Raw genomic sequence first — 24,498 nt, forward strand, 5'->3', positions numbered from 1 at the left:
ACCTGACTGAACCAGAGAGTGTTGCTGGCCTGCTTTTCCCTTTCTTTCCCTCACCAGGTAAACATTTTCATTTGTTTTTCTCAATGCTAAAGAGTGAGAAGGATGTACACTTGATTTTTTTAATTGATTGTTGATATATACTTTTTCTTTAATTTATCCAGATAAACACCTTTTAAAAATCATACTGGAGACCTGGGCATTTTCAGACACATCACAGAAGTACCGGTTGATGTCGATGTTGTAAGCTTTGACATCTTACCTGGATTCACTAAAAGCTTGTTCATTCTTTGAGGCTCATTCAGTCTGAGACACTTCGACAGAAAAACAGAGGATTAATTATTTCTTCCACTTAAGGGTGATCACTAATATGGAAACTAATAGGTATACAGTGGATTATAGTGTGTTAAATGAGCTGAGGCTGGAAGGTAGCTTCTTCGATGTGGCCATCAGTGTTAATGGAGTGGTGTTTCCTGCTCACAAGAATGTCCTCTGCTGCTGTAGCGTCTACTTCAGGTGAGAACCACCATTTAGAGGGAGGGTATGTGTATTTGTGTGGGAGAATGGCTAGAAATTCATCACAGTTATAAAAAAAAAAAAAACTAAAGAAGTGTGAATGGGTTCTCTGGGCAGACATTAGTGAAGTAACTGGCCAAAAGTAAATGAATTAGAGGAAACAAATGATAATGTGACTTGTAAAAGTGGCTACTCAGATTATCTTTACCCAGCAGCTTCTCATCAGCTATGTCTTTAAGTAATGACTCACTAATTCAGAGAGTAATTATTCAGTTCACTGTGGCTGATATTCTGAAATGGGCAGCAACAAAGACCGTAGATTTTGAGTAGTTAGTAGTGTTTGGGGGTGACTGGTCTTGGATATTCTTCTACATCAGAACTTGAAATCTGTGACACAGAAAGTGAAACTCTCTTTCCATGCAGAACCCTGTTCTCGAACAGGTGGAGTAGCAAGGAGAAGAAGGTCTACAACATCCCAGGTGTCTCTCCAGATATGATGGAAATGATCATCACATTCGCCTACACAAAGACTGTGCCTGTGACATCAGAAAATGTACAGCAACTGCTCGCTGTAGCCGACCAGCTTAACATACTGGGACTTAAAAACCTCTGCAGTGATTTCCTTGAGTCTCACCTCTGCCTAGAAAATTGTATTGGGATCTGTAGGTTTGCATATTATTATTGCTGCCCAGACCTGAGACTCAAGGCATTCAGGTTTATCTTGTACCAGTTTGAGGATCTGGTCAGGGTGTCAGAGGAGTTTCTGCAGCTAAGTTTAATTGAACTGTCGGACATCATTGAGAAAGATGAGCTCAATGTCAGAAATGAGAGTCAGGTGTTTGATGCTGTCATGAGGTGGATCTACTACCAGGGTGAAGAACGCAAAGGAATCCTTGCCAATCTTCTCCCTAAGGTAAAAGACATTTCAGCTGTGATTTATTAGCATCTTGTACATATGATACATTTTTGTGTTTTTGTGAGACTCATATAGCTAAAGTATTTATTTCTTCTCTTGCAGGTGCGCCTAGCATTAAAAGACACAAAGCATTTTCTAGAGAGTGTGAAAAAAAGTCACCATATGAGTAAAAATGAGGAATATAAACTTTATGTTCTCAGAGCCATGTTGCAGATGATATATGATATTGGCATTAATGAAGCAACTACTCAAGAGCCCAGCTGCTCCACTGCTCACTGCCGCCTCCCCTACAGCATTTTGTTATCTATTGGGGGCTGGAGTAACATTCACCCCACCAATGCAATTGAAGCTTATGATTCACGTGCTAAGATCTGGACTGATGTGACATGTGAAACAGAGGCCCCCAGAGCCTACCTTGGAACAGCTTATACAAAGGGACACGTTTATTTTATTGGTGGATATGACAATGTGGAGTACTATAACAGGGTGCGTAGGTTTGACCCAGTGCAAAAGGTCTGGCAGGAGGTGGCACCTATGCATTCCCGGCGCTGTTTTGTTAGTGTGGTTGTTCTCGATGATCTCATTTATGCCATGGGAGGATTTGATGGTCACACCCGTCTTAATACAGCTGAAAAATTCAATTTAGAGGCCAATCAGTGGACACTGCTGTCTCCCATGAATGAGAGGAGGAGCGACGCCAGCGCAACCACACTGGATGGGAAGGTAAGCTAACAAAAGGGAATAAACTGTAATCGCTATAACATAGAATGAGTTAAGTATACCAAGAAGAACTGTTCATAAAGATTTAAACTTTAAAGAAAATGATGAAGGATATTGAATTTAGGTTTGAAATTGCAGAGAAGGTTTTCAAAAGTCAAATGGACATTTGTTACTGCAGTAATCAGTTTAATTACTTTTTTGATTACATAATACAAATCTAACTCAGATACTGTGGAATAAGAAAATGGCCCTTTCACTCTCTGCCCAATTCATTATGTCGTAAATATAATTTTAAATGGATACATTTGCCAGTTTTGCCTATCAGTCTACACTCAGTAGCTCATAATGACAAAGTGAAAAAGTTTTCTGCAACGTTTTCAGATTTATTAAAAAAAAATGCTGAAATCTCTCATTCATATAAGTATTCATGCCTTTTATTCTGTACCTTGTAGAAGCCTCTATGGCAGAAATTACACCATTGAGTCTTCTTGGGTAAATCTCTACAAGCTTTGCACACCTGGATTTGTGCTGTGTGTTCCATTCTTCCTGGCAGATTCTTACAAGTTCCATTAGAATGGATGGAAAGCACCTGTAAGCTGCCATCTTCAGGTCTCTCCATGAAATTCTATCGAGTTAAAGTCTGGGCCTTGGCTGAGCCACTCAAGGACAGTCAGAGACTTGTACTGAAGCCACTCCAGCATTGTCTTAGCTGTGTGCTTTGAGTCATTATCATGCTGAAAGGTGAACCATTGCACCATTCTGAGGTTGTGTACACTCTGGAGCAGGTTTTCTTCAAGGACATCTGTGGATTTGACAGTGTTCATCCCTTCCTCAATTCTCAACAGTCTCCCTGTCCCTGCCACTGAGAATCACCCCATAGCATGATGCTGCTACCACCACCATGCTTCACCATAGGGATGGTATTAGACAGGTGATGAGCAGTCCCTGGTCTTCACTAGACACAGTGTTTAGGATTCTATCCAAAGAATTCAATTTTTGTCTCATCAGGCTAGAGAATCTTTTCTTCACACAGTCAGAGTTCTTTAAACCATCATGTGCCTTTTACCCAAGAGTGGATTCCATCTTGCCACTCTACAATAAATGCCTGCTGATGAAATGCTGCTGAGAAGTTCGATCTTCCAACAGGTTCTCCTATCTCCACAGAAGACTTCTGAAGCTCTCTTAGAGTAGCACTTGGGTTCTTGGTCATCTCCCTGACCAAGACCCTTCTTGCCAGGTTTGGTCAGACAGTCAACTCTTGGAAGAGTCCTGGTGGTTCCAAACATCTTCCATTTCACACATATTGAGACCACTACACTCCTGGGTACTCTCAAAGCTTTAGAAATGGATTTATATCCTTGCCTTAATCAATGTCTTTCCACAATTTGATTGTAGAAATCTACAGAGTTTGTTGGACTTCATGGCTTCATGACTTGCAGTGTGAACTGTGGGGCCTTATATACACACATTTGTGTGCCTTTCTAAACCATGTCCAATCAGTTCACTCTGCCGCAAGTGGACTTCGGTCAGGATCTAGACACATCTCAAGAAGAATTGGCACAAACAGGATGCACCTGAACACACTTTGGAGTGCTACGGCAAAGGGTCTGAATACTTGTAGAAGTGAGAAATTTCAGTTTTTGAAGGATGAATGACTGGGAACAGGGGCTGTATAATCCAGTACTCTCTTTGTGGAAAAACAAACTACCATCTTCAGATGATTCTGAAATTAAGAAAAATTACTTACTTCAAATATTTGCAGTGCAGTGAACAAAAAGTACATATGCAGTAGATTCTGAAAGTATTCAGACCCTAATGCTTATTGTACACTTCATTGAGTTGTAGATTATATTTTAAGTGGCTACATTTAAGTTTTTGTTTTTAGTAAATTTGTAAATGTTTCTGGAAGCATATTTTTACTTTGTCATTATGGCTTATTGAGTGTAAACTGATGAGAAAAAATGGCAACTTTATTCATGTAGTACAGAAAGTGTCAGGGTCTGAGGATGTTCTGAATCCATTTTATATGTATTTCTTCTTCACTGCACTGCATATATTTTAAGTTGTTGGATTTAAATTCAGACTCATCTGAAGATCGTGCTTTGCTTCTGAACTTATAACAGAGTACTGGATTATACAGCCCCTGTTGCCAGTCATTCATCCATCCATATTGGAACCTGTTTAATGTCATTTCAGAGTCCAAAACAGTCTGAGCCTTTTCTTACACTATCTGGTACAAGACAGAAATCTCACGCCGGGGCAATTTAAAGTCACCAGTTAATTCTAAAAACAAATATATCTTGGGCATCTGTGTGAACAATTGGAGTTCCCAGAGAAGCAGCAGTGTTGACATGTGAAAAAATGCTTAAACTTCACACAGACACCAACTGGGCCAGGATTTGAACCCTGTTTCCTGTAGCTGTGAGGCAAGTGTGCAAAGCCTTGTGCCACCCTTTTATCAAGCGAAAATTGGAATAGTCCCACTTTTCATTCTTTTTTTTTTCCATCAGAGGAAATGTTTTTTCCTACAGTAAAATGGAGCACAGATGGTATAAGATAACTGGCACCAGCAGCCGAAATTGGGTTTCTTTTCTGTCAAGCACAGGCACTGCTTCTCCAGATGGAAAGCAGTCACTTGAGGGGATTTAGATATTTGATAAAGATACCCACTGGGTATTTCCTGCAGAGATGATACTTTAATTTTGGAGGTCATTCTATGGTAGCCCTAGGATTTTCTTAAGAGATTTTTTCTCTTGTCTGGTCCAAGAATGCCAAAGTAGAGAGTACATTACTTTTGCTGGGGAAAATAGAAAATCTACCCAGCTTGCCATCCTGCCGTGGCAATCCTCCATAAGGAGCAGCATTCTAAAAAACTGATAAAAATGCATTGATATCTGATAGATCTGCACCTCATTAATCATTTTTTGAGCATGCTTTCAGTAGCAATATGGTTTGCAAAATATTGCTCACATGCCAAATGTAAGTCATTCAAAAATCCTTCTGGTCTGTGCTCATTAGAAAAACCCAGACTCAAGCTCTTGAGCAACAACTGAACTGGCATATTTCCTGTTACATTGCACCCCAGATATACAAGAAATTCTGTTTGTTTTATTCCTCTTCCATCAGATGGTAGGCAGTTTAAATAGTGGCTAAGGCTGTGGATTATAAACATCTATGATCAAAGTGGAGCATATGATATTATTTATCTTGACTATCAGAAAGCATTTGATAAGGTGCCACATGAGAGGTTGGGCATCAAATTAAAAGAAGTGGTTGTTCAGGGTGATGTTTTTAGATGGGTGCAGAATTGGCTCAGACACAGGAAGCAGAGGGTGATGGTGCGAGGAACCTCATCAGAACTGGCCGATGTTAAGAGTGGTGTTCTACAGGGGTCAGTGCTAGGGCTGCTGCTATTTTTAATATATATAAATGATTTAGATAGGAATATAAGTAACAAGCTGGTTAGGTTTGCAGATGATACCAAGATAGGTGGATTAGCAGATAATTTGGAATCCGTTATATCATTACAGAAGGACTTGGATAGCATACAGGCTTGGGCAGATTTGTGGCAGATGAAATTTAATGTCAATAAATGTAAAGTATTACATGCAGGAAATAAAAATGTTAGGTTTGAATACACAATGGGAAAATACACAGTCGGAAAATTGAAAGTACATCTTATGAGAAGGAGTGTTAGCTTATAGTCCACTATGACTCCTATCGACTTCCAGCCAGTGTTCAGAAGCCATTAAGAAGCCTAACAGAATGTTAGGTTATATAACACAATGTGCAAAGTACAAGTCCAAGGAGGTTCTGCTCAACCTTTATAATGCACTGGTGAGGCCTCATCTGGAGTACTGTGTGCAGTTTTGGTCTCCAGGCTACAAAAAGTACATAGCAGCACTGGAAAATGTCCAGAGAAGAGTGACTAGGTTGATTCCAGGGCTACAGGGGTTGAATTATGAGGAAAGAATAAAAGAGCTGAGCCTATACAGTTTAAGCAAAAGAAGATTAAGAGGTGATGTGATTGAAGTGTTATGAAGGGAATTAGTCCAGTGGATCTAGACAGTTATTTTAAAATGAGTTCATCAAGAATACGGGGACACAGTTGGAAACTTGTTAAAGGTAAATTTCGCACAAACATTAGGAAGTTTTTCTTTATACAACGAACGATAGCCACTTGGAATAAGTGACCAAGTAGTATGGTAGACACTAAGGCCGGAGTTATACTTCACGCGATGCATGCTGCAGCGGAATCTCCTGCTACGCAAGCGTTGTAGTGTTTATACTTGCGCGCGTACTTTACGTAAATCTGGAGGAATCAGCCTGGTGGCAGTGCAAGATATTATCACGGTGAAAACATGGTCAGCTTCTCTGTGTTGTGAATTGCCTAGAACACTCATTAAATTCCGATGACACCTTACCACAATATCTCTGAAAAGGATGTTTATTGATTAAATCCAGGGATGTGTCCATTCCAGCAAGCATTGGGCACAAGTGAGAAACAATCCCTTTAAGATGCCTCGGCTCATCGCAAGGTGAATACAAGCACACACATACACTAGCGTCATTTTAGCGGCACCAAATCTGCATATCTTTGGAAGGAAACTGGAGCACACTGAGGAAACCCAACAGGAAAACATGTAAACCCCAGGCAGGGAATATCAGCGATGTGACTCCCTGCAAGACAGCAGCGCTAACGCTCCGCCACTGTGTCACCCCATGTGTGTAATTATTAACAGTATTCATTATCCATCCATCCATTTTCCAACCCGCTGAATCCGAACACAGGGTCACGGGGGTCTGCTGGAGCCAATCCCAGCCAACACAGGGCACAAGGCAGGGAACCAATCCTGGGCAGGGTGCCAACCCACCGCAGGACACACACAAACACACCCACACACCAAGCACACACTAGAGCCAATTTAGAATCGCCAATCCACCTAACCTGCATGTCTTTGGACTGTGGGAGGAAACCGGAGCACCCGGAGGAAACCCACGCAGACACGGGGAGAACATGCAAACTCCACGCAGGGAGGACCCGGGAAGCGAACCCGGGTCCCCAGGTCTCCCAACTGCGAGGCAGCAGCGCTACCCACTGCGCCACCGTGCCGCCCCAGTATTCATTATTTAAACGAAATTACCGATTTATCTGTAAAATGTAATATACATACTTTAATGCTTTTCATCATGAAAGTGATATCAAGTATAAATCTAAGGATTCTAAATGTGCAGAGAGCTGGAATATCATACATTTAATGTGCACAGTGTGGCGATCTATTGCTGGAGATTCGCTGCTGTCAGGAGCAGAGGAAGCCCTAGAAAAAAAGATAGCACAGGAGACGGTATGTGAGAATTTTAAAACGTATCGTGTCATTACGATCGGGAATATGCGACGCTTGAATATAAAAGCACCACAAATACATTTGTATGTCGGCATTTTGCTTCACCACATCGAACCATTTATCAAATATCGAAGCGCGCACACCGATCTCGTAGGATCCGCAAAGCGTCTTTCTGTCACATGTAGATAGTAAACAGAGACTCTGATGTCACATTCCAACTTTTAGCACACTGCGCCCCCCAACTTTTTGCTGGTACTGCAACTCGCACACACGTCGCGTTAATTTCTGAGGACCTGCTCAGAGGACGCATCAAATTAACGCTCAGAATGCGTGGCGGCCATGATGCGGGCGCGTATGCGTTGTGAGCGTGAAGTATAAATGAGCCCTAAGTCAGTAAGGGCTGGAGCAAGCCACTTGACCTTACCGTGTCCAGCTATAAAAAGTATAGGCAAACAATTATAATAATTCTTTACATTTATATAGCGCTTTTCTCACTACTCAAAGTGCTTTATGTACTAAGTGGGGAGCCACTTCAACCACCACTAATATGAAGCATCCACCTGGATGATGATGCAACGGCAGACATTTTTGTGCCAATACGCTCACCTAACATTAGCTGTTAGGTGGTGAAGTGGTGAGAGATAGTTAGCTAATTAGACGCAGGGGATTATTAGGGGGCCAAAATAACCAGGCCATGGTGGGCAATTTATCTGGGACATTGGGATATACCCTGTTCTTTACGAAGGATGCCCAGGCATCTTTTATGACCACAGAGAGTCAGGACCTCAGTTTTACGTCTCATCCAAAAGACGGCACCATTTTTACAGCACAGTGTTCCCATTACTGCACTGGGCCATTGGGACCCACATTCAGACCATCAGGTTAACACCCTCTGCTGACCCCAACCAGCAGCAACTCAAGTTTTTTCCTGGTTGGTCTCCCATCTAAGTACTGGCAGGGCATTAGCATCTATATATATAAAATCCTTATGTGCGTCCAGGTGTCCGTGTGTGGGTGTCTTCTGATGACGTGCGCATGCGCGGGGCACGGTGCGATGCGCGATATTACTGTCAGAGAAAGTTAGAGGCGTTTTACGGAAATACAAACCAGTATTACTGCGAGAGGAAATTAAGGTACACAATACAGTGACGCATATTACAGCCACATACAAGCCAGTATTACTGTCAGAGGAGATTAAAGGCATATTACCGATGCGCACGCCTGTATTACCGCCAGAGAAAATTAAAGGTATATTACGGACGTACAAGCCAGCGGACGTACAAGACGGTATCCTTCAATAAGGGCGCGCACAGGCATCCTTCAATAAGGGCGCGCACAAAAAGGCGAGCCTCAAAAGTGCGACCTCAATTGGGCGCAGCGAATAAAGGCACGCGTAAATAAAGATCTGCACCTTTGTTGCTCTTCACATATTCCAGAGCCATTTGAACTAAATTATCTACGAACGCCTTTATTCGCCGCGCTCAATTGAGGTCGCCCTTTTGAAGCTCGCCTTTTTGTGCGCGCCCTTATTGAATAGAGCCGTACAAGACAGTATTACTGTCACAGAAAATTAAAGACACACAATACACGGTGGCAGCCCACGAAGAACGATCAGCTCAGCAAGTAAACATCAACAAAAGAAAGGCTGAAAGAGAAAGAAAAATATGACCAACAAAAAGAATGAGGTCAAAGTCCCTTGCCATTTAATATAGACTGTTCCTACTAATGTTTATGCACTACTGTTCTAGCGCCCGTTATTGTAACGGGCTAAATGACTAGTGCTTAAATATTTAATTATTCTGTTGGTTGGCATTTGTAAAAAAGATTTGGAAGTTGTTCACTCTAGAAAGGTGTAATATTACATAAAGGTTAGTCGTTTTTGTTTATTAGCTGGCACACTTACCATAGTTCTAACAGATAGTCACGTCGTCATGTGCAGACTAATTTTGCCAAAACAAATTATTTTATTTTAGTTATTATGTCTTATTAAGCTAATTTTCTGGAAAGGAATTACTCCTCATTCACTCCTCCGGATTCCTGTTGTAGACCTGCTGTTGGCATCACAAGTTCTCTCTCCACATGGCTTTAAATTCAATCAAGGGATCAGTAAATGGATGGACAGATCGATGATTGAAATTAATTCAGTAGAAACAGAAAGAGTCAGGGGTGTAAAATCATTTAGACACCAGGTGTTATAAACCCAGGGCAACAGTGAGCCCCAAACCCCAACACGAACACACTTGAACAGTCCTGGGTTCAAATAATGGAAGGTTTTTATTATAAATACCTCCAAAATGTAACACAAGCACAAACACAGGTCTTCCTCTCACAATACCTCTTTCCTCCTTACCTCCTAGCTTCCGACTCGCTTGAATAAGGGAGTGCGGTCCGTTTTATTACAGATCCGGGAGTACTTCCGGGGCCAGGGTGACTGACCGATGAGAGCACTTCTGAGTCACATGGAAGTCCAAAATAGAGAGCTTGTCTCCCTACAGCACCCTCTCCTGGCACCCAGTGACCCCAGCAGGGCTGGTCTGCCAGACTATATATCCTGTGCACCGACCACTGGGGCTGCTGACATTAATGGCTGTGTGTTGAGTTATTTTGAGGGGACAGCAAATTTACACTGTTATACAAGCTGTACACTAACTACTTTACATTGTGAGAAGCAGCCCGGACACAGACAGACGGACATCATTTTGTCACCTAACACTTGTTTATTTACACTATTTACAGCACTTGTCATTGCACAAACCCAGTGCCTCCAGCACCAATCCCCCAAAGTCCAGGCCTCTCTCTCCAGTGCCTGCCTTCTTCAGGCCGCCTCCACTCCTCTCCAACACGACTCTTGTCTACTTCCGCCCGACTCCAGTCACTGTCTGAAGGGAGGCGGCCCCTTTTATGCACACCCGGAAGGGCTTCAGGTGCTTCCCGACACTCCTCTGCCGACACTCCCCTGTGTGGCAGAAGTGCCGGCTGCGCACCCAGAAGGACTCCGAGTGTCCCCGTTTTTCTTCGCCCCCAGTGCTTCCGGGTGTGGCTGAAGTGCTGAGGTCCAGGGCCCTCTAGGCACCGGGGCGCCCCCTGGCGGTGACCATGGGCCCCCACAGGGTTGGGCTTCCAAGTCCTGCACCCGTGGTCCCCAACACAACCAGGGCGGTCGCCTCCTCGTGGTCTGGAGGAGGCGCAAGTCTTCCTCCGGTCCTCTCAGGCGTCCCGGCTGGGTACCACCCCCAGTGGCCTGCCACAACATTGTATCAAAGTGTCATATCTTCAGTGTTGTCCTATGAAAGGATATAATAAAATATTTACAAAAATGTGAGGGGTGTACTCACTTTTGTGAGATACTGTATCCTTAGGTTTGCAAAAAGCCAGCTAAAGGACTCTCAGACTGTGAGAAGCAGCAGTCTCTGGTCTGATGAAATCAAGATTTAGCATCCTGTCTGGAGGAAAACAAGCATATTTCAGGCATATTTCAGCTTAACCATGGCATATTATGTTAGTCAGTTGGAAAAGCCCAAAATAATCTATTTTGTGAACCTTCATAGACCATTGCAGATTCACAGCAAGCCAGAGACTACATTTTATACCAACACATCCTCCGTTCAAACAATAATGACTACTAGCCCTATTATAACATCACCCCTGGTTGTGTATTGATCAAAGACAACATTTTGACGTATCTCAAAGAGATCAGAGCATGGATGAATGCACATATCTTGCTGCCTATCTTTTCCCTGAACATGCCTGATTCAAGTCAAGATAATAGGACTACAGCCACTCCATACAATTTGAGACAAGCTATGACCCAGCTATAGGAGGGATGTCAGTCTACCAAAACACAAACCAACATCTGTGTACTCGCACTGCACCAATTTATAGGTGCTAATTAACATAACATGTATGTCTTTTGGGTGTGGGACGAACACACAACTACTACACAGTAAATGAACACTCTGTAGTTCATCCTTTCATAGATAGCACAATGACACCAGAAGACAAGGACACATATGAGGACAACAATGGCCCAGAAAAAGAGCAACCCTATCTCCACCCAGCCTGGATGATTTTTTTCCACTGGCATTTTCTTTATCCCTCATCTAACTGTTGCGCAGTTTCAAAGCTACTTTATGGACTGAACTGACCTGATAGCTTTGATTCACTACTAAGTTGAAAACTGAAACCCTGTTACCTTCATAATTCTTTGTACCTCACACACCAAATGAGCGCTTATCCATTATAGTAGACAATACTGTTAACAAGCATAAATGATTTGTAAAGATGTGTGGAGTTGCACCATATCATCCCTGGACCTTAATATTTTTAGTGAGTTGTACTGAAAAGCAGCAATCCTCTCTCACTAATCGCTTTAGCAAGCATAGCAGCAGAAGGCTTACCTTCTGAGTAATATCTAGGAGGCAATTTTGGAAACCTGGATTAAATCTCCATGTAGTTTATTCTGCTCAAGACATAAAAGATCCAATACTCTTTATTTGTCAGAGTTGTGCATGCAGTGTCCTCTAGGAATGCCCTTGATTACTCTTCTCTGCTGAGCTTCTAATGTTTTTCGTATGTTAATAGATAGAACTTTGTTTTCCAGGAGAAAGTAAGACTTTACAAGAGCCCCAAATATAAAAAAGAACTTCTTGCTTGTATAATAAGAGAGATGCTTTTATCTGATACCAGGCTTGTAGGTGGAAATAAGATGTTATCGGATCTGCCCAGTGATGTCACATATTTACATTTAAAGGCATTAACATTTGGATACAGCAGGTCCAGCTTGTTGGGTCCAAAAATGGGACATACTGATAGAAGTTTGTTCCTTCCAAATCTTCCCTGGTTAAAGTCGCCAGCATTCTAGTGTCAGAATAATTCATCATTAAGAGAATAATTTCTGTTGCTGAGTTAATAAACATTAACAAGAATTATGTCAAACTTATCTCCTTAGACAGTAACTTGAATACGTTCAGTCAGTATTTCAATGTCTGGATTATGCAATTTTAGTTTGAATTGTTAATGTGCTTGGTTTTTAACCATTGCTCATTCTCCTGCTGGTCATAAGGCTGTTGTCCTTGATTTGGGAGATGGGCGTCATCCCAACTGACTGTAAAACGGGACTTGTCGTCCCTATCTGGAAAGGGAAGGGTGATCACCTGGATTGTAGCAACTACAGGGGGGTGACACTGCTCTCAATGCTGGGTAAGGTCCTTGCTAAGGTCATCCTCAATAGGATCCATGATTACTTGCTCACCTATCAGTGACTGGAGCAGCCTGGTTTTACACCTAAGAAGTCTACCTTTTCTCATTGAGAGCAGACGCGAATATTGGCAGAGTTTCTTTGTAGTCTTTGTCAATTTTCATAAAGGGTTGATCGAGCAGCTCCAAGTTGCTGGATATCATGGCCAGCCTGTACAACTGGTACTGTGTGTGCTGTGCAGAGTGAGCATGGGTGATCATGAGGTTGCTGGAAAAGGGTGTGTGGGGCTACCAATATCTCTACAAAAGGATAAACGTCCAAGTCTTTAGAGTCCTGATGCTTCCTGTGCTATATGGTAGTGTCTCATAGACACTATCCACGTAACACCTGGCTGCAGCAGATAGATGGTCATTTCTGGGAGGTGGGACTAGATCGTGTGTCTGTCTTTGGGGTTGCCAACCAGAATCCAAAGCTGTTTCATCGTGTGGTAGATGCAGCAACAAGCTGTACCCGTGCATGCTCCCCAACCTGACCTGACCTGTTTCATAGAACTGTCCAGTCTCCCTCCAGATTTTTTTACTCCAACTTACTGTATCAGATGGAATCCATCCAGCATTAAAATTGCATCTGAGATAAGAAGTTTTTGGTGATTCTCTGCAGTACCCAAAATTTCACAGTACCTGAACTTTCCATTTAGTGTAATAATAAAACTGTTCAAAGTACTCCAGTTGCAGGCTGCTAGCCTATCATGCAATCTAACTTCCACTTTTTGGGTGTCTTTAGCAGAGGTCCACATTTTGTTGCTTTTTGGTGAACCAAACGAGTCAACTTTCTTTAAGTACTTCCTATCACTACTGCCAATGTATGTCATTGCTTTTGTTCAAATTTCCAGACCTCCCCAAAGAATCTAACCTTTATCTTTTCAGTGTTTCTGAATGACCTCTCTCTCCAGTACATTTGGTATCTTTTAGTAAATCCAGTTTGGCAGTATCAATATTGCAATCGATTGATTCTAGGTAGCTTCATGCTGCTGCCATGTGCCTGACTTGAGCCTTTCTTGGAAGACTTCCTTTTTTGTCTTGATAGGCTTCTGGGGTTTGCTACCAAGTCAGCACTGCTCAGCAACACTTTCAAGGCATGGCTTTCCCAGCTCCTTTAGCAAATGAATTCTGGAACAAGACAATCCTGAATGTGAGTGTCAGAATTCAATTATAAAGATTGGTCTTCAAATTCATCTGAAACACACAACCACCACCAAGTAGTGATTATTTGACCTTTCTGCTCTTATGTTCACCTAGACCAGGGGTGGGCAACATTTTTTGGTGGCAGGCCAAATTGCCAGTTGCGCACAGACCTGAAGTCACAAACGAAGTCCTTCAAGGAAGGGATGGATCCTGCTGATAAAATAAGTCTGGTATCTCGGCAGCCCAGAGTCTCCACCGTGGACAAGTGCCCCTTGCTGCAGCCTGCAGAACGGGGAGGAGCTGGATGTTTGTATCAGTATTGGATGTTGGTGTCAGGTGGCTCATTTACCATATTGCACAGAATCTAGGTTCAGTTTTTTTTGCATGTTTACTGTATTATATCTAACGTACAAAAGTACCAGATTACTATTCAGCCACCAGATTAAATCAACCAAAAAGCTATTATATCGAGAAAGATATTAATGGAGTTATCAGGCAATTTTCAAACCATTACTGTATTTATGTCAATTCACTATACAAAAACTTAGGCTACTGTTGTTTAAAATGAGAACTCTTATTTGTGTAATCTGCCTATGTAACATTTATTTGCATAATGTGTGTTTTCTTTATCGAATCAGATAACAGTGAAAGTCTGTAAAGCAGCCACAAATAATTAAATGTAGAGCATGTTACAGCTTATACTAACGGCCATTTTGCTAATGAAGAGTGTGTCAACCTAATGATCTGTATGTTGTTTAAATCAATTTAAAAATCACTTCATTTTTTCAATGAAGTGGTTACCTGATGGTGGCTACGTACAATATAGAAAGTTTTTTCTAAATATCCTTAAGTATACATACAGTACGTTTGGCCAAAATTTCTTACTTTACAAAAATTAATTTGTATACATCTCAACCATCCTGATAGTTTAGATAGATAGATAGATACTTTATTAATCCCGATGGGAAATTCACATTCTTCAGCAGCAGCATACTGATACAATAAATAATATTAAATTAAAGAATGATCAATAAATAAAAATAGAAAAATAAAAGTAGAAAAGTACACATACATATACAGTTTATAAGAGACTGGTGATACAATTATAATTATGAATACAGTGTGGACGTTAGATGGCACTGTTGCCCCTTTAAACCCAACAGACAGACATGCAAGACACTAGGTAAAAGCACCAAGAAGATATTTTAATTATTTTCCTCTTTAACAGTGCTCTTTAAGCACCACAGCCACAATACATGGTCAAGTAAATCGATCACAATACATTTCTTCTCTCTTTTCTTCTCCACACCTCCCAGCAAGCGTTGTCCACCTTCTCCCAACTCAGGCTCGCTTGCTGGATCTTTAGCAGTCCTTTAAAGAGTGCCTGACCCAAAAGTGCTTCTGTTCTTCCTTCCACGTGACTTGCCAGAACTTCTGGATCAGATGGAGAACTCAAGTTCTTTAATCAGCCCGGAAGTACTTCTGAATTTCCGTCCTCATGACTCACTAGTTCTTCCAGGCTATGAGGGAAGCATTACTCCCCAGGTCCTCCTGCAGTGTCTCCACCCACGGTACCCAGCAGGGCTGGGAAGCTGAACTCCAAATCCCATAGTACCCTGCAGGAATCCGGGGCACTGCTATGTTGCAGGGAAGATGTAGCATCTTGGGGGAGGCAGTGTCTAAACATAATTCTCGGGACATTTCGGCTGGGTTGAGCTGCCAGCTGTCCCTTAAAAAAGGTATATGCTTTATATTTTTGCCAACATATTATAGTCACCCTTACACTAATATAGAGACGTTCATATCTCACAGCAGAAAAGACATTAACTTCCAGTGAGATAAAGCAATAAATATTGGGTGACTAGCAATTTTGTTTTTGAGGAACATTTGGAAAGAACTGGCAGGAGGACAAAAGGAGTATTGAACAAGACTGAGAGAATCAAAGTACATTTGATATTTGATTTGAACTATTGTAAATCTGTTACTTTAAACATAAAAAAAACAATTAAATACATGTTTAAATGTTTTGCACCGAACCAGGTAAATGACATCTGCCTGACACCTACGGTACTCCATAGGTTTTTAACGTATCAAAAATTGTTTTGCATTTTGTAGTGTATTTCAAACAGATTGAGACACACCACAACATACATTTATTTATTTTATCAGCAATAGACTGCCTGTAGCAGTAATTTATTTGGACAGTAATTTGTTGTTGACTTGAGAGCTTTCTAGAATTAATTTTTGAGTGGATCAGTTGCATGTGGTTGAATGACCATATAAGAGAAGTGAAGGATGCAAAATGCAAAATGATGAAGTGTATCATGTTATAATAATGTTTAACATCATTATAATTATAAATTACGAAAGGTGTATGGGTCTTTTCATAAAACATGGTGTTAAACATTCACTACAGGAAAACAAGCTAAGGAATGACCAATGAAAATAATTTGTGATGGTGCATCTCCAACATTCAGCTCTTTCTCATTCTGCAGGACAGTCTAACCTTGGAGCTCCAAGTCCCTGTAGTTGACGTAATTGGAGTCAGATAACCCTCCCACAACCCTGATTTTACATCATAGTGTTACCAGGCAGAGCTTTGGAGGTCTGAAGCCAACCTCTATTGATGCATATTGGAGTCACCTTCACCTGCTTGGAGCTCCAGGGTGGAGGGTCCAAGCTGCAGAGATATATCTCTCTATTATAATAAAAAAATCTTGGGACAAGACGTCACTTTTTGAAGAGACTTTTTGGAATGAAGAGACAGAGACAGAGACTTTTAACATGAGATTCTTTCAAGTCACGTCACACTTACAACCTTCAGAAGCACATCCCGCGAGATGGTAAATTTTGCCATTAGATTCTTTCAAGTCACGCCCTACTTACAACTATTTTCAAACAAGAAAATAGGTCATCTAACCTCAGTCGTGTGAATGCTTTTGTCAGACACACTTCCTGTGTTCTCAGCTCTTACAAATTTTATCAGGACAATAATTTGATACATTCTAGATGACACGTCAATGACTAAGCAAAGAAGAAAGAGCAGCGTGTCAAAAAGAGATCCAAAAGCATTGGAGAGAAAAGAATGCAAAAAAGAACAATAATAATCTATGTGCAAATTCTGAAAATAAGGAAAGTAATAGTCAGCCCGGACCAAGTGGAATTGAAAACCTCGCAGGTCTAATCGGGATCAGAAATAAAACACAATGAGTAAAAGACAAAGTAAAACTTCATTTTAACAGGCGACAAGAAAGGTAATGTAGTACATATTCCGCGAATAACATTAGACACAAAAGGAGATCGTGATATGCCATTCGTATTAAAACGTTTACAGTTTCCCATGAGAATGGCTTTTGCTATGATAATTAACAAATCACAGGGGCAAACAATCGAAAAAGTCAGTTTATTTATTAGAGAGAAAGAAACGATATTCACTCACGGGCAGTTATACGTTGCATTGTCACGATGTATGTCCAAACACTGAATCAAAATTTAATGCGATATTGATGAAAAGTTAATTCCAAATATTGTTTTTACTGAAGTTTTAACTTTAAAAGTAAACATAATGAATTTGTAACAATTCCCATGAAAATAATATCTTTAAATTGTATATCCGGTTAACCAAACCCGGGGGTTGGTGAGCGAAGCAAGCAGGGGGCTCCTAGTACTTGGATAAAATCGGCCATACCCAAACTCGTATCTTTAAAATGCACACAAGACAAATGCATTAAGTAAGAATCTAAAAACATTCTGTGACAAGCAGACACACTCAATAGTTAAAAAAAGCACTTTTACTTCTTTTCTTATAAACGGTAGGGATTCCTAATAGTGTTTTTTTTTTGTACTAATTATCCTTTATTCATTTCTTAGATTAAAAAAAGGATATTCAAGGATGATTAGACTCTTGCTCTGTCTGTATTTCCTTTATCAGTGCATTAAATGCAGAGGTAATTTGGATCTTCCCAATATAGAAATGCATTTCGTAAAATGTCTAATTCATATTAAAAAATGGGGTTGTTATCTTACCTTTGTTTCTTTCACGTCAGTGTTTCTTACTGCTTTCCTGACAATTGACTTATATTTTCCTGTAGTCTATTCTGTACCGGGATTGGTTCTATTCAATAAGGGCGCGCACAAAATGGCGAGCTTCAAAAGGGCGACCTCAATTGGGCGCAGTGAATAAAGGCAAATGCAACAAAATTATTATAGAAAATTTAATAGATAAAGGCAATGATTGAACGTATAAAAAGGCGTAAACAAGAATATTAAAACATCCAATTAATTAATGCATGAACTTCTAACGAACTATTTCTAAAGCTCTCTACAGTGGTGTGAAGAACTATTTGCCCCCTTCCTGATTTCTTATTCTTTTGCATGTTTGTCACACAAAATGTTTCTGATCATCAAACACATTTAACCATTAGTCAAATATAACACAAGTAAACACAAAATGCAGTTTTTAAATGATGGTTTTTATTATTTAGGGAAAAAAAAAATCCAAACCTACATGACCCTGTGTGAAAAAGTAATTGCCCCCTTGTTAAAAAATAACCTAACTGTGGTGTATCACACCTGAGTTCAATTTCCGTAGCCACCCCCAGGCCTGATTACTGCCACACCTGTTTCAATCAAGAAATCACTTAAATAGGAGCTGCCTGACACAGAGAAGTAGACCAAAAGCACCTCAAAAGCTAGACATCATGCCAAGATCCAAAGAAATTCAGGAACAAATGAGAACAGAAGTAATTGAGATCTATCAGTCTGGTAAAGGTTATAAAGCCATTTCTAAAGCTTTGGGACTCCAGCGAACCACAGTGAGAGCCATTATCCACAAATGGCAAAAACATGGAACAGTGGTGAACCTTCCCAGGAGTGGCCGGCCAACCAAAATTACCCCAAGAGCGCAGAGACGACTCATCCGAGAGGTCACAAAAGACCCCAGGACAACGTCTAAAGAACTGCAGGCCTCACTTGCCTCAATTAAGGTCAGTGTTCACGACTCCACCATAAGAAAGAGACTGGTCAAAAACGGCCTGCATGGCAAATTTCCAAGACGCAAACCACTGTTAAGCAAAAAGAACATTAGGGCTCGTCTCAATTTTGCTAAGAAACATCTCAATGATTGCCAAGACTTTTGGGAAAATACCTTGTGGACTGATGAGACAAAAGTTGAACTTTTTGGAAGGCAAATGTCCCGTTACATCTGGCGTAAAAGGAACACAGCATTTCAGAAAAAGAACATCATACCAACAGTAAAATATGGTGGTGGTAGTGTGATGGTCTGGGGTTGTTTTGCTGCTTCAGGACCTGGAAGGCTTGCTGTGATAGATGGAACCATGAATTCTACTGTCTACCAAAAAATCCTGAAGGAGAATGTCCGCCCATCTGTTCGTCAACTCAAGCTGAAGCGATCTTGGGTGCTGCAACAGGACAATGACCCAAAACACACCAGCAAATCCACCTCTGAATGGCTGAAGAAAAACAAAATGAAGATTTTGGAGTGGCCTAGTCAAAGTCCTGACCTGAATCCAATTGAGATGCTATGGCATGACCTTAAAAAGGCGGTTCATGCTAGAAAACCCTCAAATAAAGCTGAATTACAACAATTTTGCAAAGATGAGTGGGCCAAAATTCCTCCAGAGCGCTGTAAAAGACTCATTGCAAGTTATCGCAAACGCTTGATTGCAGTTATTGCTGCTAAGGGTGGCCCAACCAGTTATTAGGTTCAGGGGGCAATTACTTTTTCACACAGGGCCATGTAGGTTTGGATTTTTTTTTCTCCCTAAATAATAAAAACCACCATTTACAAACTGCATTTTGTGTTTACTTGTGTTATATTTGACTAATGGTTAAATGTGTTTGATGATCAGAAACATTTTGTGTGACAAACATGCAAAAGAATAAGAAATCAGGAAGGGGGCAAATAGTTTTTCACACCACTGTATATTTTGTTGTTTTCTGCTCTTACTCATTGTTGTGTTACACTTGAAGCTGTAGATTATGTGCAATGCCATGTAGATATTTTATTATTGTCTACTATTATTATCTATCTATTATTATCTAAATTATCTACGAACGCCTTTATTCGCCACGCTCAATTGAGGTCGCCCTTTTGAAGCTCGCCTTTTTGTGCGCGCCCTTATTGAAGGATACCCTCTAGGGTACCAGGGGATTTATCTTCCTTTCTTTTATATAGGTTACCATTTGTGTACAGATACCCTCGCCAGATCCTTTTGTTTATTAGTTACATTTTTTTCCTCCATTTCCCAGGTCTTTCCTGAATCACTTCTTGGGAGGATTTTTCCCACACTACCTGTATCTTATCATTTATTGATTTTCCTGGAGGTTTCCACCTTCTCCACACCCTAGACTCACTTTTCCAGTGTCCATGCTTTCCTGTGAATCTTAGTACTCATTTGTAATGTCTTTGTATTTAGAAAGCTAGTGGCTTGTCGTTATTTACCTTGTATCATCCAAATTTTCGTAGCCTGCATTGCCAGCATATATTGTGCTAGATCTGCAGCTTTCTCGCCTCTCTCTAGTGCTGTTGAAACTGCTGCTATAAAGGTAAATCTTATTGCCACTACTTTCTGCAGATCAAGGAAACATCTGCATCCTTTTCCTGTTGGTTTGACCATATTCCTTCTCCAATAGGTTTTCATTTGATGACATCCAAAAGAAATAGATAAAGTCTTTCTATCTGCGTAAAAGTCCTCCTCGATGACTGCAGTAACAACAGCTAACTCTAGCATCATCTTGTTAAGACCACCTCAAACGTGTTGGTATATTAGACATCTCTCTGAGTAGCCCGGGGGCTTCTTGCACCTGTGCCACTGGCTAGGTAAGACCCACAGACCATAGTTTGCCCACCTCTGACCTAGATACTAAAAATTGTTCAAGGTTAGCCTTAACAGTAAAACTGCAGCAGTGGTCACTGAGCTGAACCCCTAGAGTTTGTGGCACCAGGCGACTCTTTTGGCATTTGAGAACAGGGTGACAAGCTTAACAGGAAGTTTTAGGAATGTAAAACATTTGTAGAAATGCAATTGACATTTTTGTATTTTCATTTTTGTCACTTGTGCCACAGTGATGGGTAATTAAGCCAGTTCTGTTCCTGATACCAGTAGGTGTTTAATGTGTACAATCTGACATGTTTCAATGTTAGAAGTATGGCTGCTTAATTTCAGGTTATTATGAGCAGTGGTACCAGTCATACACTTTTACCCCCCTAATCAACATATATTGTGTCTGCTCATTCTACAGATTTACATCTGTGGTGGCTTCAATGGGGATGACTGTCTCCTCACGGCAGAAGTCTACTACCCTGAAACAAATCAGTGGTCCCTGATTGCGCCTATGACAATCCAAAGAAGTGGTGTGGGAGTGATTGCCTATAAAGATGAAGTTTATGCAGTGAGTAACGTTTTTCCACTGTAAGCTCCACTTTACAATAGGGAGGCTAAACTAACTAAGATTACAGTGCATTCAGAAAGTACTCGGACCCCATTCACTTTCTACACACTTTGTTGTGTTGTGGACTTAATTTTAAATGGATACATTTGCCATTTTTGCCCATCTGTCTACACTCATAATGCCCCATAATGACAAAGTGAAAACAAGTTATAAGGAAGATTTACAAATTTATTCAAAATCAAAAACTGAAATCTTTCATTCATATAAGTATTCACTCCCTTACTTCAGTACTTTGTAGAAGCCCTGTCGTTAGAAATTACAGCTTTGAATCTTCTTGGGTAGGTTTCTACAACCTTTGCACACATGGATTTGGGCAATTTATCCCATTCTTCCTAGCAGACCCTCTCAAGCATTGTTAGAATGGATGGGAAGTGCCGGTAAACTGGTATCTTCAGGTCTCCCTACAGATGTTCTTTGGGGTTTAAGTATGGGCTTTGGCTAGACTACTTCAAGAGCAGTCAGAGACTTGTCCGTGTTGTCCTGACTGTATACTTTGGGTCATGGTCATGTTGAAAGGTCAGACACTGCGTACACTCTGGAGCAGGTTTACTTCAACGTGTATTTGGCTGCGTTCTTCCTTCCTTCAGCTGTCTCCAGTCTCCCTGTCCTTGTCCAGCTGAGAAGCACATCCATAGCATGATGCTTCCAACACCATGCTTCACCGTGGGGATGCTATTAGGCAGGTGATGAGCAGTCCCTGGTCTTTGCCAGAAATAGTTACTTAAAGTTGTGCCCAAAGAGTTCAGTCTCATCTGACCAGAGAACCTTTTTCCTAATGCTCTCAGAGTCCTTTAAGTGCCGATTGCCAAGATTGGCTTTCATCTAGCCACTCTGCCATTAATGCATGATTGATGGAGTTCTGCTGAGATGGTTGTCCTTTCGACAGGTTCTCCCATCTCAGCAGAGAACTCAGTTAGGAGTTTTTTGGTCACCTCCCTGACCAAGGCCCTTCTTGCCTGGTTAATGAGTTTGGTCCGGCGGCCAACTCTGGGAATAGTCCTTGTGGCTCCAAACATCTTCCATTTCCCAATTAGTGCTGCCACTGTGTTCTTGTGAACACTCAAAGCTTTACAAATGGTTTGAAGCACTTATCCTGATCTATGCCTCACCACAGTTTGACCGTGGAGGTCTACAGAGAGTTCCTTTTCTTGACATGCTCTGTGAATTGTGGGACCTCATATACATAAATGTTTCCCTTTCTAAACAATCTCCAATGGCGCAGGTGGACTCCAGTCAAGTTCTAGAACCATCTCAAGAATCATTAAAGTAAACAGGGTGCACCTGACCACAATTTGAAGAACTATAACAAAGGGACTGAATACTTGAATGAATAAGAGATTTCAGTTTTATATTAATAAACTTTCTAAGAACATGCTTGTACTTTGTCATGATGAGTTATTGAGTGTAGATTGATGGGCAAAAATGGCAAATGTATCCATTTAAAATTAAATCTACAACACAATAAAGTGTTCGTAAATTGAAGGGGGTCTGAATCCTTTCTGATTCTGCTGTATGTCATTTGTCCTTGAACTGTGTCTCTTGTGCTACAATGGGAGTAGAGTTCTGGGAGCAAAGTTTGGCATAGCACAAAGTTAAAATTTCAGTCTTGTTGCTTTTGGTTTAATGAATCAAAATTTTTGATTATTTCATCTTTGCTTTGGGGTCACTACTAGTTCAGCTAGCACAGGTTAGGGATCATCATTGACACGTGACCCAAGTTAAAAACATTGAATCAAGTTTGTGTCAGCCCCCCAGTGGTGGAAATTTGTTCCTGTACGGCCATCATTGACACTTGTCCAAGTTAAAAACATTTAATTAAGTTTGTGCCAGCCACAAAATGTTGAACGTTTGCTTCTGTACAACCATCATTGACTAAAGCCCCATCCCAGTAGCTGACTGTCCAAGTCATGCTACTGCCTGGATAAAACTATTTCTTAAGTCATTTATGCAGCCTCTGAAAAAAGTATTGATAAATAAAGAATAGTTTATTGTTTCCGCAGTACAGTAATATAATTTTCTCATTCTAACAGAGAAGTTAATTCAGTGAAAACCAACTTGACTTCTCTGCTATCAGGTACAATGACAATGTGTTTCAAACCTTCCTTTCCAGGTAGGGGGCTTTGATGGTGAGAACAGCCTGAATACTGCTGAGGCCTACTCCCCCTTGACTGATACCTGGCGCTCTGTCTCATCGATGATCACTACACGCAACAACTTTGGCATTGAGACAATGGAGGATCTCCTCTATGTGGTGGGTGGTTACGACGGCAACACCATCTCTTCTAAGGTGGAGTGTTACAACAAGGAGACAAACGAGTGGCAAGAGGTGCCAGACATGAATGTGGGCCGCAGTGCATTAAGCTGCTGTGTGCTGTCTGGATTGTCCAATATTAGGGAGTACATTGTACATCGGGAGCCACTGAAGCCAGTCAGACTGTCAGATGATCGCCGGTGGTCCTCTTTCTATAACATGACACCATTGTGAACAGGAGGTTTCTTGAGACGCAATGGAAAACTGAAAAGTTAGTTGAAATCTTTGCCATTTACTCTTCATCGTATACCTGTGTTTCACACTTTTCACTTAAGAAATCATGGCACAATATGGTAGCCTCAAATTTGCTTTATTCAGGTTAGGGTCATGGGAAGGCTATCCCATAAGCACTTGGGGCAGAACAGGAAGCTGCCCAGGATATGATATCAGTCCATTCACACAGGACCAAGTCATAATCACCAACTACCACAATAAGTACTTAACTGGGGATGTGGGAGACAAACCTTAGGACTAGGAAGAAACCCATGTAAGAACAGTGGCAATGTTCAAACTCCACAAATTTCGACACTAGCCACCTTAGATACCCAATGAGGTATTGGCTTACTTGCCAGCTTTGTGAGTGCTGATTACAATGTTTGTGACTTTATTATTTAAGGGGCTGATTTTACAGTAATAAATGTTTCTTCTCCATAATTACATTCCATTATAAACTGCAATAAGCTGATCCCCCCTACTAGAAGGCATTATTCAGAAAGTGACAGTTTTTTGGTGATTCATTTAATTGGAGAATATCAATCAAAATATCAGCCATTTTTATTGTATGTGAGGAATAAAGTGGATTGTATAAAAATATATTAGAATAACCAGATATTCACTGA

At 41.0% G+C, this 24,498-nt stretch overlaps 1 protein-coding gene across 1 annotated transcript; it reads left to right on the forward strand.

Moving 5' to 3' along the window:
- Window positions 1–225: 225 nt before the first annotated feature.
- On the forward strand, window positions 226–24,248 carry LOC114649535 (kelch-like protein 10). Its single transcript, XM_028799028.2, has 5 exons — window positions 226–513; window positions 937–1,426; window positions 1,532–2,152; window positions 21,139–21,288; window positions 23,459–24,248. The coding sequence occupies exons 1-5, from the start codon at window positions 368–370 to the stop codon at window positions 23,831–23,833; spliced, it is 1,782 nt and encodes a 593-aa protein (XP_028654861.2). The 5' UTR covers window positions 226–367; the 3' UTR covers window positions 23,834–24,248.
- Window positions 24,249–24,498: the final 250 nt, after the last annotated feature.

The sequence above is a fragment of the Erpetoichthys calabaricus genome, chromosome 3 (assembly GCF_900747795.2).
Source record: "Erpetoichthys calabaricus chromosome 3, fErpCal1.3, whole genome shotgun sequence".
Classification (NCBI taxonomy): Eukaryota; Metazoa; Chordata; class Cladistia; order Polypteriformes; family Polypteridae; genus Erpetoichthys; species Erpetoichthys calabaricus.